Source organism: Ctenopharyngodon idella, chromosome 7 (assembly GCF_019924925.1).
Source record: "Ctenopharyngodon idella isolate HZGC_01 chromosome 7, HZGC01, whole genome shotgun sequence".
Classification (NCBI taxonomy): domain Eukaryota; kingdom Metazoa; phylum Chordata; class Actinopteri; order Cypriniformes; family Xenocyprididae; genus Ctenopharyngodon; species Ctenopharyngodon idella.
Window position 1 is genome coordinate 3,104,072 of NC_067226.1, and position 13,469 is coordinate 3,117,540.

Sequence of the window (13,469 nt, forward strand, 5' to 3'; positions counted from 1 at the left end):
TTTTGAGTTATGTTGTAACATTTGAAGAGACGTTTGGCTGCTATGGAGATCTGAAGGACTTTTGTAATCCTTAGGTTTTTTAGTTTAATATGATGGAACCACATGCCCTGTGTTTTTTGAGTCAAAAGTTCCAGCTAAATAGAATAAAATGTGTTTGCGTATGTGTGTGCATGCTGAATTGTACCCATTGCTGTTGACTGTCAGAGAGGAACCCTGGAAGCACAAGCTTGAAGATGCCCAAAACAAACAGAGAGGGGAAAATGAACAAGAGAACAGGAAAGAGATGCCATGGGACAACTGCAAATAAGATTCATTGTCTATTCACTGAATCCTCTACCAACACTTACCTCATTCATGATATGTGAGGGTGGTATAATATCCCCCTGGGGGGAAAATGAAAAAAAAATCAAATAAATAAAGTGTTACTGTGTGGGCATTTGTTTGTGTGTGTGCGTGGGTGGGTGGCTTGACTGTTCTCTAAGGGTTCACTTTAATTCAATTTCCCTTTGATTATCCCACTCTAACAGATGCCAGCTGGTCAGGTCTGGACTGGGTGGGGCCTCTGGCACTCTTAAACTCCACTGGCATCTCCAATCAGTCTCCTGGCTGTCTGCATTGCCCAGACAGGGCCGTTTAACTGAACTGAGAGCTGCCGAGTGGTGCCAGTCTCCAAACAGACAGGGCTAGTGAAACCGGTTCAGATACAGTGGTGTTTATGTCATTTACAGCAGCTCTATCCAATTACTTAGTCGTGCGTGACTGAGAGAACAGGGAGTAGCGGTAACTTGAAGGAGGACAGGAAGTGTGTGTGTGTGTGTGTGTGTGTGTGCGCATGTTTTATATATATCTAGATTGTTATATATATAAATCTATATATATATATAGAGAGAGAGAGAGAGAGAGAAGACAGAAAAAATGACAGAAAAGGGCTTAAACTTAAAAAAAAAAGACTAACCTCTTGACCTGGGATGTGATGAACTGCAGGCTGTGAAGAAAGAAAAAAATAACAAATTAATACATTATTTCAACACACATCTATGTGTACACAGATGTACTATAAAAACTGAGAGCGGTTTTGAATTTTAATTCATATGTTGTCAGACGCTATGCATACAAATACAACTGCGTGGGTGAAGGAGCCACTAAACTTCCTCTGTGGTGCTGGAGAAGCTGTGATATGTGCCATGTAAACACTTGTGGGTTAAACTCATAACAAAAGCATCTCTTTCAACAGAGATGCTGCGGACAACAGCTGTGCTAGATGTGTCTAGAGGACGCAAAGAATCCCGCAGAATCATCATTAAGGTCATCTTAATTATGATGGATGGCGACCCTTATGGCCTTATCATCACTGTGGTATCATCACTGTGCCCTTTACAAGGAGCACCAAAAATTGGAAAATGAAGGCCAATGATGCCAATTACAGTATCACAACTTATGGTAATGACTATGAATGATAATAACTGAGATAACTCTTACTTTTTCTCTACGAATCAGCTCGAAAGCAGCAAGCAGTTCTCCAGCAGCCTTCCCAGCTTTCTGGATGGGATACCAGGCGAGACGAGGGGAAGACACCATTGAAGGTTGGCAAACACAGCGGCCCATAAACTCATCAGCACCCTGTAGAGGTCAAATAACTTGTCAAGAATTTTCTGTTTCAAGACCTGGTTAACAGGAGGATACTATGACTGTTCCTGGGAAAAACTAAACACAGCAAAGATTGTCAAAGTTTTTCAAAGTTTGCCAAGTTCAGGCTGGGATTGAAACACTCAGAGTTTTGTTTGAGACGTTTGGTAGCAAGCAAACTTGATATTTATACCTGTCTTAGCTTTTTGTCTGTGAAATAATCATATAACATTATTTGAATTAATTTTTCCAGTGTTAGGCTATTACTGTGGTATCATTAACCTGTCCCTAAATGGCATATAAAACAAAATTAACTGTGATTAGTTGTGGTACACCAGGGATGGTGTACTTGTACAAATATGAATTCGAGAAATTATAACACTCAATATAGATTCTGTAGTCCTGCTTTCGGTTAAAACCTGTTTGTTTAAGAATACAAAATTCCAAATAGCTGGACCAGCCTGAAAAATAGCATTATTAGTATTATTTATATACTAAAATAGAATTTTGCAATGTGTATATTCTGTTTTGGTTTGGTTCTGTTGTTTCCGTTTTCCTGTGTTCGTTGTCACTGTTAGTTGACCTATGCTGTGTTCGAAATCGCCCCTTATGCTCTCATTCACTATTCCTTACATTAGTCCACTAATATAGTCCACTTGAAGAAGTGAATGAAAACAAGTGAGTGAATTTGGACGCTGAATGCGCCGGAAGGGCTGTCGCTTTTGCATAGTTTGTGCTTGCTGTTTAATAATCATTTGAAACTTAGCAAACTGGCAGTTGCAGTAGTAATGAAAAGATTTATCTTGAACTCGGTCATGTAAACTAGTAGGCCTGGGACAATACATCGATTCTCGATACAATGAATCTGGATCGATCCTGATATTTTCCCTCTCAAATCGATTCTAAGCTTAGTTTTAACAGCAGATGGCGCTCTAGGCTAGTTTTTAACAGCACACTCAAATGCTCATGAAGAAGAATGCTGGACAGCGATCGTGCGTTCGGCAGTCAAGTAAGTGGTTAAATATACTTGCGCCACGGCTCAGAATGCTTTTATGATGCGAGATTAATGTAAACACAGCCCACGGCAAACACCCTTGTGATTCACTTCAACCTTTTCAAACGTTATGATTATTTTAGGTTTAAGTGGTGTGTGTAAAGGAACTGGAAACAAGCAGAGTACGGGTGTTTCTAAAGCACGTAGTGCCATCTGCTGTTAAAAACTAAGCTCAGAATCGACTCGAGAGATTGTGATACATCAGTAAATATCATAATCGCTCCAGATTCTTTGTATCGTGAATCAAGAATCAGTGTGTTGTCAAAGCCCTATAAACTAGCATGTATAAACCTTAATTAAACAATTTAATAATCAAGTAAAAATGAATTTATACCTGTATGATATTACACTTCAGCCATATTGGTAAGTGGATGGATGGAAGATTCAGCTGCGGGCGCCATCTTTGGCGCTCGGCGTGACTCTCACAGAGCATTATGGGTATTCCCTAGCCGTTGAGTGTACATTGGTTGTACACTCATTACTGCGGGATTGAATGAGTGCACTCGGTAATGTCCACTATGGTTTCCTGCCACGTATTTGCTATATTCTTCTTCTTTGTGGATTATCTTTTGTTTTTGTTTAATAAAAGTGCTGCAATTCCTCCTTTTGCCTGACCACACCATGACAGATTTATTATTTTAAAATATTTTATCAATTTTAAAGTTTACTAATTTTGTTATGTGCTTCATTGTTGATAATTTTTTTTAAATATTTCTATTTAGCTTTAATGTATTTTTATTTCATTACTTATTTTATTTCAGTTAGTTGTTAAGACAACATTTCTTATTTTTGTTTAAGATTTTCATGTAATATTTCAATTTTATTTTATTTCAGCTGTATTTCAATTTAAAAAAAAAATAGATTTAGTTTTAGTTAACAATAACATCACTGGTATAAGAAGTGCAATTTATGATACCAGCATTGTCAGATTTTAATAATTCAATTTAAAATACATTATTGAAACGTACATTTGTCAAACAGTTAAATGGATTTCAGTCTTTTCTAATTCAAGTAGATAAGAGCTGTAATTGCTTGGCGTTATAATCTCTGCCTGACAAAGTTGGTGGTTCTCAACCTGAATAAGCTGTAAATTGGACCAGACTTCATGTCACTGGTCAAAAGTCTGGCTACGCAAGACAAATTTGACATGAAACACACCAGCTTATAAAATAACACATACCAACACAATGAAAACTCACATAGGTGTCCTGATCGTACAGCTCCACCACAATGTGTGGAGGGCTCCTCTCAGTCACTTGGCAGTCTCCAAATATTTCCACTTCGTAGAAGATGAGGGTCTGGTCCCAGGTGGGATTGAGTGTGTTCCGAACAGTCACCGTCTTCTGACTTTGATGCAGGAAGGACACAATGGCATAGGGATCTAATCAAAGAGTCAAAGATCAAAGGTCACTGAATCGCATCGCATTTTCATGTCAGGATGAATGAAGTAGTATGGCATGAGTTGCGAGTTCACTTTGAGAGGGAATAGCATAGGTAACGTGCATTTGTATACTGTCAAAAACGAGATCTAAACTGTCAAGTGAAATGAGAAAGACTTTGTCAGGTCAGATGGAGGTTATTGCCACGTAGATGGGTAAATGCAATGGAAAGAACTGCATCAAGAGTTGGGAAAGATGTGCAGCCATCAACTCATTGAAGTCTGTTTGCCATCAAGACTGAGGCAGTGCTTCGGTACGTTCTCCTCAGAACCAGACTTTCAATGCATCAGTAAACACAATAAACACAAGTATTTCTGTTTTTATTTGGTTCTGTAATAAGGGTGACTTTGCCAAGAATATAACATCAATTATGGAAGTGAAAAGAACCAGAGATACCCTGAGTTATGGTGCAGGGAGTGTGAGACCATTTTTTGAACTTTAGTAGGTCTATGTAATGTCTGAAAGATGATGTGTGGTTGTGAGACAGAGAAAGGGGGAAAAAAGTGAGTGAGTTAGCGAAAGCATGTGCATGTGTGAGTGTTTATGTATTTAAGTGAGTGTTTTAAACAGATAGTTCATCCAAAAATAAAGAATTATGTCATTGTCATTCCAAATCTCTATGTAGTTAGGTTCAAATTTCAATTTTTTTGTCAAATAGGCATGTGTGACATGTCTTAAGAAGCCAAATTTCAATTTGAATGCAAGCCTAAATTCAAATTTGTGAGCTTTGTCAAAACGGGAATTTGACCCAAGCTTTAATATGATTTAAAGAACACTAGGAACATAACGCACAAGTAGTACAGATTACTTTTTTGTCCTTTCTGGAGTATGACAACTGTGGTCACTATGAACTGTCACTGAAAACAGATTTCTCTGCATTAAATAACATCATATTCGTTTTAATGACATGAGGGTGAGAAAATAATGGCATAGTTTTTGTTTTTGTAAACTATTCCTTTAAAATGCACAACATCCAATCATTTATATTTGTGTGTGTGTTCGCGTGTGTGTGCGTGTGTGTGTGTGTAGAAAAATAATACAGTGACATCAACTACTTAGGAATGCCAGAGATTGGAGGGACAGTCAAAGTTTATTATTTTAGTCGACGTAAAGCAGCCTCAGTGGGATAGTTTCACTTGGGAGGGAGAAACAGACACTTTTCCCAGCTCTTATTAAACTAGCCCAGTTACACACATACACACAGCTTCCCACTTCCCACAAACACAGTGGCTCAAATAAACAAAGGGATAAACAAGCTATGGGGAGCGTGCACTGTTACCCAGGAGCCAATGGGAAATAAACACAGGCAGTGTCTAATCTGCCTGCTTACAGTGAAATGTAAATAAACTGTCTTCCCCAAGGGCATTGTGGGACTGGACATGTCGACGGCTGCCCACGTGTACGACTCAAACATGATGCATGACCCTTGGGAACAATGACATGCTCAAAGAAAATAGAGAAAGGATTTTGGCAGTGGATTATTTCCCATATATCAATACTATACAGTGTTTAACTGTACAAAATCTTATTCTAATGCATGTCAAAAATACTGTTTGTACATATTATGTGGACTTTAATTTGATCTGTTTTGTGTATGTATAAAAACTTATAAATAAAATATTTTTTAAAAAAAATGTCAAAGTACAGTAAACAATAGTTTGAAAGATCAGTAGACTTTAGATAGATAGATAGATAGATAGATAGATAGATAGATAGCCAACTTTAGCACAGAGGGGGCCTACAACCATATAGCATCTGGCAAGAACCTCTGATTTCATCTAATCCCCCTGCGGTAGCCAAAGCACTGATGCTGCTCTACATTTTTCCCTCCTTTATAAATATTGTGGTCCATCGATCATTTCCCTTTACCAAACTCCTTCTCAAGCGCACCAAGGACAAGTGATTTCTGCCTCAAGCTTGATTTATTCATTTTCCTCAGAGCTCAGAACCCTGTAAAAGATCTAGGTTGGGTTTTGTGCATCAGGAGACTGACCCAAAACTATTTGTAGATTTGAGATCAGAGCGCCAGACTGGCCTGATTTATACCAGGCCTGTATTTTTAAAAGGATCCTCAATGTTTTTTCATCTGTACTTGCGGGTTCAGAATAAACCTTAAACGCATAGCCCGGGTAGCTACATTTCCAGGATTTCACAAAAAACAAAAAACAATATACTTCAGATCTTTCTCCACCTTAAAGTCTCTTTTCTTTTTTCTTTTCATCCTTGTCCGCTTTGTTCCCATTTTTAGACTATGGTTTTTCCATGCATAGGAGATTTATACCAGACATCTCTAATGGGTGATAACCAGCAGGCGTATTTTGCCTGCATTTTAATGATGTGGAGCACTCTGGGTTAAAAATTTCACTACCACAACTTAGAGCTTTAGACCATGGCAACACTCGCTATGGTTTAAAGGGGGTGAAATACTGCTCCAGTGTTGCCAAGAAAGCTCTTTTATATTTGACTTTTTCAGGGACTGTTTTTTTGCCAACATCAACAATCAGTGTCACATTTTGAATGAAAACTCACTTCATGTTTATTAATAGGTAATATTAATATAAGGTAATAACAAGGCCCACACGGAATCTGCACATTTATGAGGGAAATTCTGTGAAATGGCTTAAACAGAGTCAAGAGCACTACATATATTGGTGGCTGAAATACATTTACGACTCTTTCAAATTGCAATTATTAAAAGAATAACCAATAAACAAACAGACAAGTGGCAGGACGGTGCAGAGCTTTGGGAATGACAAACTCTGTGGATCTGCAAAGCTTTCTGTAGATTTTTGTGGAACCTGATTCCGTTTTTTCTTTTAACCATGAAAAGAAAAATTCACAATTCCACAATATTCACTACACGACTATAACAATAAAGCATTAGTGAAAAACCTACAAAAGGTACAAAAAAAACTACAAAAAAAAAAAAAAAATCTATAACCAATAGCTTTATGTTACAGCATAAAGATATGATTATAAAGGAGAAAGAAGCACTTCTACAACTGCAAAACCAGAGAATGTTTCACCTGAAATTTGTAAAGAAAAAATTCATCCAATTTTTTATATCAGCTATGCATTCCGTTAATTTTGAGAATTGGTAAGTTTCGTCAGGGCGCGAAGAAATATAGAGCTGAATATCATCAGCTTAACAGTGAAAACTAACGCCATGCTTCCTAATGATATCTCCCAAGGGTAGCATGTACAAAGTGAAAAGCAACGGTCCTAGTACTGAGCCTTGCAGTACTCCACACTGAACATGTGATCGGTGTGACATCTCTTCGTTTACTACTACAAATTGATAACGGTCAGATAAGTATGATTTGAACCATGCCAATGCAATTCCACTAATGCCAATATAATTTTCGAGTCTATTCAAAAGAATATTGTGGTCTCGATATTCAACAATGTTTTTGATCAGCCTGCACTGACACCATTGTATGCGAACTGAACTGAGTTGGACGATGACATCACTGTTTTCTCCAGAGCCAATGTATAGATGAATTAACTAAATTAATAACTACTGCTTTTTACAAAGGAATGAATCAATACTGAATTTACTTAAGCTGGACAATGACACCATTTTCTTCTAGAGCTGCTGTGCAGCCAAAATTATTTGCCAGTTATCACTGTAAAGCTGCTTTGACACAATCTGCATTGTAAAAAGCACTATATAAATAAAGGTGACTTGACTTGACCTGATGTGTGTGTTTAAACAGTTTACATAAACTCTTTGTGCTCTAACCACAATCCCAAAATTAAGTCCCTTCCTTTGACCCAACAAAACATTACATGTGCATCTTGAATTTAAAAAAATACATGCAGTGCACGTGCTTTATGTGCTCTTGTTTTGATACTTTTTCAAGGACACAAGTCACGGAAGATTATTTCTTATGAAAAATTAGCTTGGCAAAAAAGAAACCAGCGCCAGTAAATCAAAAAGAAAAATGGCAGAGCGGAGCAACAAATTCAGCATATAATATCTCATTTTTTTCAGGGCTTTTCACTTTTTAAGATTCAGAGAAGGCAGGATGTGATAGGGAGAGAAATAAGGGGGTTGCAAGCCAGATTCAAACTTACTTCGTCCATAAGAGTAACAGCATCAGAGCTCATGCACTAACCACTAAACCATGGCTCCGACTTGATTTGTTTTACTTCATGTACCACCTCTTCTCAATACAAATGACATTTTTTATATCTTTGCTGCCAACGTCTTCTCTCATGGACACCATTGTAAATCTACTTCATTTCACTTCTCTGGGCTACAGTTGACCCAAACTGCCTTGGCCCAGCCTGTGCCAGGCACAATATTTCACCCCCTCTGACGTAAGCTCAGTTAAGGTTCCTCTACCATTTCATCTCAAAAGACTTCACTTTTATGATTTTGTTATTTATAAAATGCTCCTATTATTCTAGGCAATACTGACCTTAAGAAAATCATAAAATCATAATTCTGCCGTGTTACGCTATTGCTCTCAATATGCTTCACATTAGGACTACACATTGACCTCAATTCGTGTCACCACATGACCTGGAAATATGTATCTTATTTTATGTCAACTTGACCAAAATGTCATTGCAGCTGGCACAGCACTCTTCATGCCATGTGATATTGTAATAAATGTCTTAAAAGGCAGATTTCACCGATGCCTGCTGTGCGTCTGAATGTCATGTTATTACTGCATTCAGAAGAGTATATTACTCAGAATCCATGCAAATAACCATAAGTTCAGGATCTGAGAGGTCACAGTGCAATACAAGCTGCTTTACAAAATGAATGACTGTACATATATTTCTTGGTACTATGCAATAGCTTTGATCAGATTTTACCAAACAAGTTTGAGCCACCTACAAAGCTTTTGTTGATTTTTCACCAAGGTTGGGCTGAAGAATTGGCTCCTTTTAATGTCTTAATTTCTCCTTTTTCATACCCAGACCAAACAGAGTTAGCTTCTGTGCTTTCAGCAAGCGCTATATGTGAATCATATGTCCTATTTATTGTTGTCTGTCTCTTGCACGAATTCAAGCACACACATATATATATATTATTATAGCGAGCGAACAGCGATTCAGGAAGTGTGTTCATCCCTGCCCACGTTTTTAATCACAGGTTGGGATACACATGTTCTGTGTGCTGTTTGTTTGGGAGCGCAGCATGCTTAGTCATCCTTCGAGGGTGCTGAATGTGAGCACTGTAAGCAGCTATCGTTAAGAACGCTGCCGTTAAGAACGCCCGTTCTTACGCTGCCTTTAAGATACCCGCCGGGCGCTCTTTGAGTGGGGGCGCCTCGGCTCGCAATTCCTCATTGCTCGGGTCCCGCTTCTGCTGAGGTATAGCAGCGGCTCAGGTCGTGGTGTTCACAGATGAATTATTTATAGGGGTTAGAGATGGGCCTCGCCCTTTCTCTGCCTTCACCTGCCAGGTCCAGTGTTTCATCTCAGGGTTTGGAAGCACACTCTGTGGTTACTTCCGCAAGCTATCTCTCCCCCGAGTCTGCATCGTCCCTTAAAGCCCCGACGATACCCACCAAGCCACTGAGAGCTACATTGGCGCTGGTGGTTAAAGCTTATTCGGCTGCAGGTCAAGCTGCGGCATGTCTGCATACAGTGTCCATCTTGCAGGCATTCCAGGCTGACCTGCTTAGAGATATTGGTGAGGGCGGGGAACCCAGCGCTGACGCGATTAAATATCTGCGTCAGGCAGCAGATTTATCTCTCCGGGCCACTAACGAGACGGCCAAATCAATCGGCCATTCTATGGCAGCCCTGGTGGCCACGGAGAGCCACCTGTGGTTAAATCTGTCTGGGATAAAGGATAAAGATAAAAGCTTTCTGCTAGACACCCCGTTATCTCCTTCGGGCCTGCAGAAAGACTGGGGGTTGGGGCGATGCTCTGGGAGAAGTACGTTTCCACCTCATTATACGGTGCACATCTCCTCTCTGTGCCCTCAGGGGGCTGTTCTGCCAACCCCGCCACCTCATGTTTTTCAGGGCGCAGGGGTTCCCAGTGAGTGCACATCCCAACGTCCACCCGGAAACGTAGCGGCGTCAGGTTGCTCGCTTCCTCCGAGGAGGAATCTAGAGCAGTCAAGTCAGTTGTTCCCTGCCGGTTCGCTGCTTCAGGGTGCTGCACTAGCTGCTCAAATTACACCAGAGGTCAGTCTCGAGAGCCTGGTTCCCTTAGTAGATTTTTTGACAGAGTCTCGCTCACCCCAATTCAGCGGGGTTTTGCCCACGGTGGTGGGCCCCGAGCAGGCTCTGGTTATGGAGCAAGAAGGAAAATCCACTCTGCATGATCAAGGTCACGTGGTGATGGCTTCGTGCATTAGCCATGTAGAAAAAACAAGGACCTGCGCCGAGAGCTCCTTGTCGTCACATCACACTAACGACGGATGCATCCCTCACAGGCTGGGGGGGGCGATCATGAGAGGTTGCTCGGCTCAAGGTCTGTGGTGGGACCATCATCTCTTGTGGCACATAAATTGCCTCAAAATGCTGGCCGTGTTTCAGGCTCCGAAACACTTCCTCACAGACCTAAGAGGCCATCATGTGCTTACAGACAACACATCAGTGGTCTCTTACTTAAACCATCAGGGTCGTGCCCGTTATACAAGCTGGCTCACCAGATCCTCCTCTGGACCCAAGGGAAGCTGCTTTCTCTGAGGCAAGTTTACATCCCGGGGTATTTAAATCAGACTTCACCCCGAGGTATGGGTTAAACAACTTCAGATTTTTTAAAGTTGACATTTATGTGATTAAAGTCGAGTTGACGTCGACTAGTCGATGACAACATCATTAATGAACAAATATGTTGCCGTTTACACAGAAGGCGTTTTTCCATTCCAATGTGCTACTTTTCCATAGTTTTTCTATTTAAATACTTGCTAGACAGACAGTCTTGCGTCTTTTGCATGGCGTTCTAAAAACGCATCGCTCAAGTTCAAATCAGTTCAACTTTTAAAAAATGCGTCTCGAGACCTTGGGGTTTTTTCCCTATTCCACTGCCCACGTTTCGCGTTTCTGAAAGCAAAAATGCGTTCTGTGTGAACGACCTTGAGCTGAGATTGGAGTGTGGGTTGCCTTGTGCACAGCTATGGCATGTGACACAGCGCTGCCCACAAGCCTATGCTCCAACGTAAGTTTTTTTTTTTTTTATCAGTTATTTTGTCTTTGGGTCGTTATATTTCTCACAGATTTCTGCTCATTCTAAATCAGAAACAGATAAAGTAGCACAGTAAAGATTACATTTATATGAATGCATTAGTGAGAGAGCAATTGCATGTGAATTAGCTCTACCTGGCAGTGTCTCTCTACTAATAGTGAAGCTGTGTGTTTTATTTACTTAGAAATATATGCTAGAACTTTTCAGGTTCTAAACTATTTTATTGATAAATCACAGAACAGTAATGACAATACATTTCTGCGCTACTGAATGATTCTGTATGCGTGCGATCTATCTGCACATGATGTGCACATGTGTAGTGCATGTGTAGCAGCGCAGTTTAGAATGCCGATTAACTTACCTGTACAATAAGCTGTTTAAAATGTGCATTCACCCGATCAATATTGATGGTATAATCAAACTTATCTTGTGGAGCGCTCTCGGAGTATGCATTTATTTATCATTAACTGTAGAATACGGAGCGTAAAGGTGGACTTCAAAGATTTTTTATCCTGTTGCACCCATAGGCCATGATCAGCGACTAGTCTGTGAAACCCCTACCCCAAGGTGGTGGAGCTCCTGTGGGAAAAGTTCATCAGAGCCAAAGTAGATCTGTTCACATCTCTGGAGACGATACACTGTCCACTATGGTTCTTCCTCACTCATCCAGCTTCTCTTGGGCTGGACACTATGAATCAGACATGAGGTCGCATCTGTATGCCTTTTCCCCGATAGCTCTGCTCCTGGGAGTTCTGGAGAGAGTTTGCCGGGATGGGGTCAGTCTTCTGCTTATAGTTTGTGTTGGTTCACCCAGGAAGGGGTTCCCGCATCTAAAGCCCCGGGTATACGTCGGCTGTCCGCGTTCGTGCACCGTCTGCATGACGTAATTTTCGTCATGTGGAGGGCTCGCGGCTGGCACGGTGCGCGTGCAACAGCGCATGCGCAAGCAGGACAGAAGAGTCCACTAGGTGGCAATACGCACAGTACTGAGCACAATGTGCAGTCGTCGAAGAAGAGTGTGTAAAGAGCGATTCAAAAACAAGACGAGTAAACTCAGAAGCATGCCTTCTCCATCGTTTTTGATTCCTATTCTCTTGGTGTATCTTCTGAACTATATTGCAATGGTGGATGCACTATTTTTCTTCTCCGATCCTGCCCAGCGAATGTCCGGTTGATGACACAATGTCTGGTAAAAGTATAGAAAAAAATTTACTGTGCATGTGTCGAACTCGGTCATCCGCGAGCATCCTTGATTTAGTATACTTTAAAAGATGTGCGGACGCGACTGGAGTATACCCGGGGCTTAAGAAGAGTATGAGCAAGCGGGTGGTCAAGGCCATTTCACTTGCTTATGAGTTAGTTGATCAGCCTTCACCTCTACGGGCCCACTCTACCAGGAGTATTGCTGTTTCCAAAGCATTGCTTTCAGGATTTTCTCTCCAAGATGTTTGTGATGTGGCAGACTGGTCCTCACCGCACACGTTTGTGAAGTTTTATGAACTGGACCTCGGCTCCACTCAAGGGATGCAGGTGCTCTTGTCTTAGTGTGCACATACGATTTCACACGGACAGGCACTTGTTCGTACGGCGGCGTGGGTATAGTGTTCCCACAGTGTTTCGACGCAGTGCGAGTTCCCTTGAAAGGGAACGTCTCGGTTACGTATGTAATCATGGTTCCCTGGTTCCCAGCCTATCAGAAGCTAACTCTGTTTGGTCTGGGTATGCTTTATAGTTTCCTGGTCGATGACATCACCCGCCTATGACGTTCTATCACGCCATAGGACTGATTCCATATGTGCTTCACAAAGCAATCACACAGAGGCATTCCCACAGTGTTTTGACACAGCGTCTCATTCCCTTTTCAGGGAACCATGGTTACATACGTAACCGAGATGTTATATGTATTAATACTACTTTCAAATAAATGCTGTTTTTGAACTTTCTATTCATCAAAGAATTATGACAAAAACAGCATATTAGAATGATTTCTGAAGGATCATGTGACACTGAAGACTGGAGTAATGGCTGCTGAAAATTCAGCTTTGCCATCACAGGGATAAATTGCATTTTAAAATACATTTAAAAAGAAAACAGTTATTTTAAATAACATTAAAAAAAAATACTTGAATTGTGCACAACCCGGATTCACACAAACCTTGATATGTCTGTAATAGCTATGTTTGGGTCATTT

General features: G+C 40.6%; 1 protein-coding gene across 11 annotated transcripts in view; it reads right to left on the reverse strand.

Moving 5' to 3' along the window:
• The window catches only part of dysf (dysferlin, limb girdle muscular dystrophy 2B (autosomal recessive)), a 95,575-nt gene that overhangs the window by 43,560 nt on the left and 38,546 nt on the right, over positions 1-13,469 (reverse strand). For 9 of the 11 annotated variants that reach the window (XM_051899612.1, XM_051899607.1, XM_051899606.1 and 6 more), the window contains 5 exons: positions 3,880-4,061; positions 1,480-1,620; positions 956-985; positions 348-383; positions 185-226 (listed from right to left, as the gene is read on the reverse strand). In XM_051899612.1, coding sequence (XP_051755572.1) covers positions 185-226; positions 348-383; positions 956-985; positions 1,480-1,620; positions 3,880-4,061 — 431 coding nt within the window. The remainder of the gene's footprint in view (positions 1-184; positions 227-347; positions 384-955; positions 986-1,479; positions 1,621-3,879; positions 4,062-13,469) is intronic. The other 2 variants (XM_051899609.1, XM_051899613.1) reach the window with 2 other exon arrangements.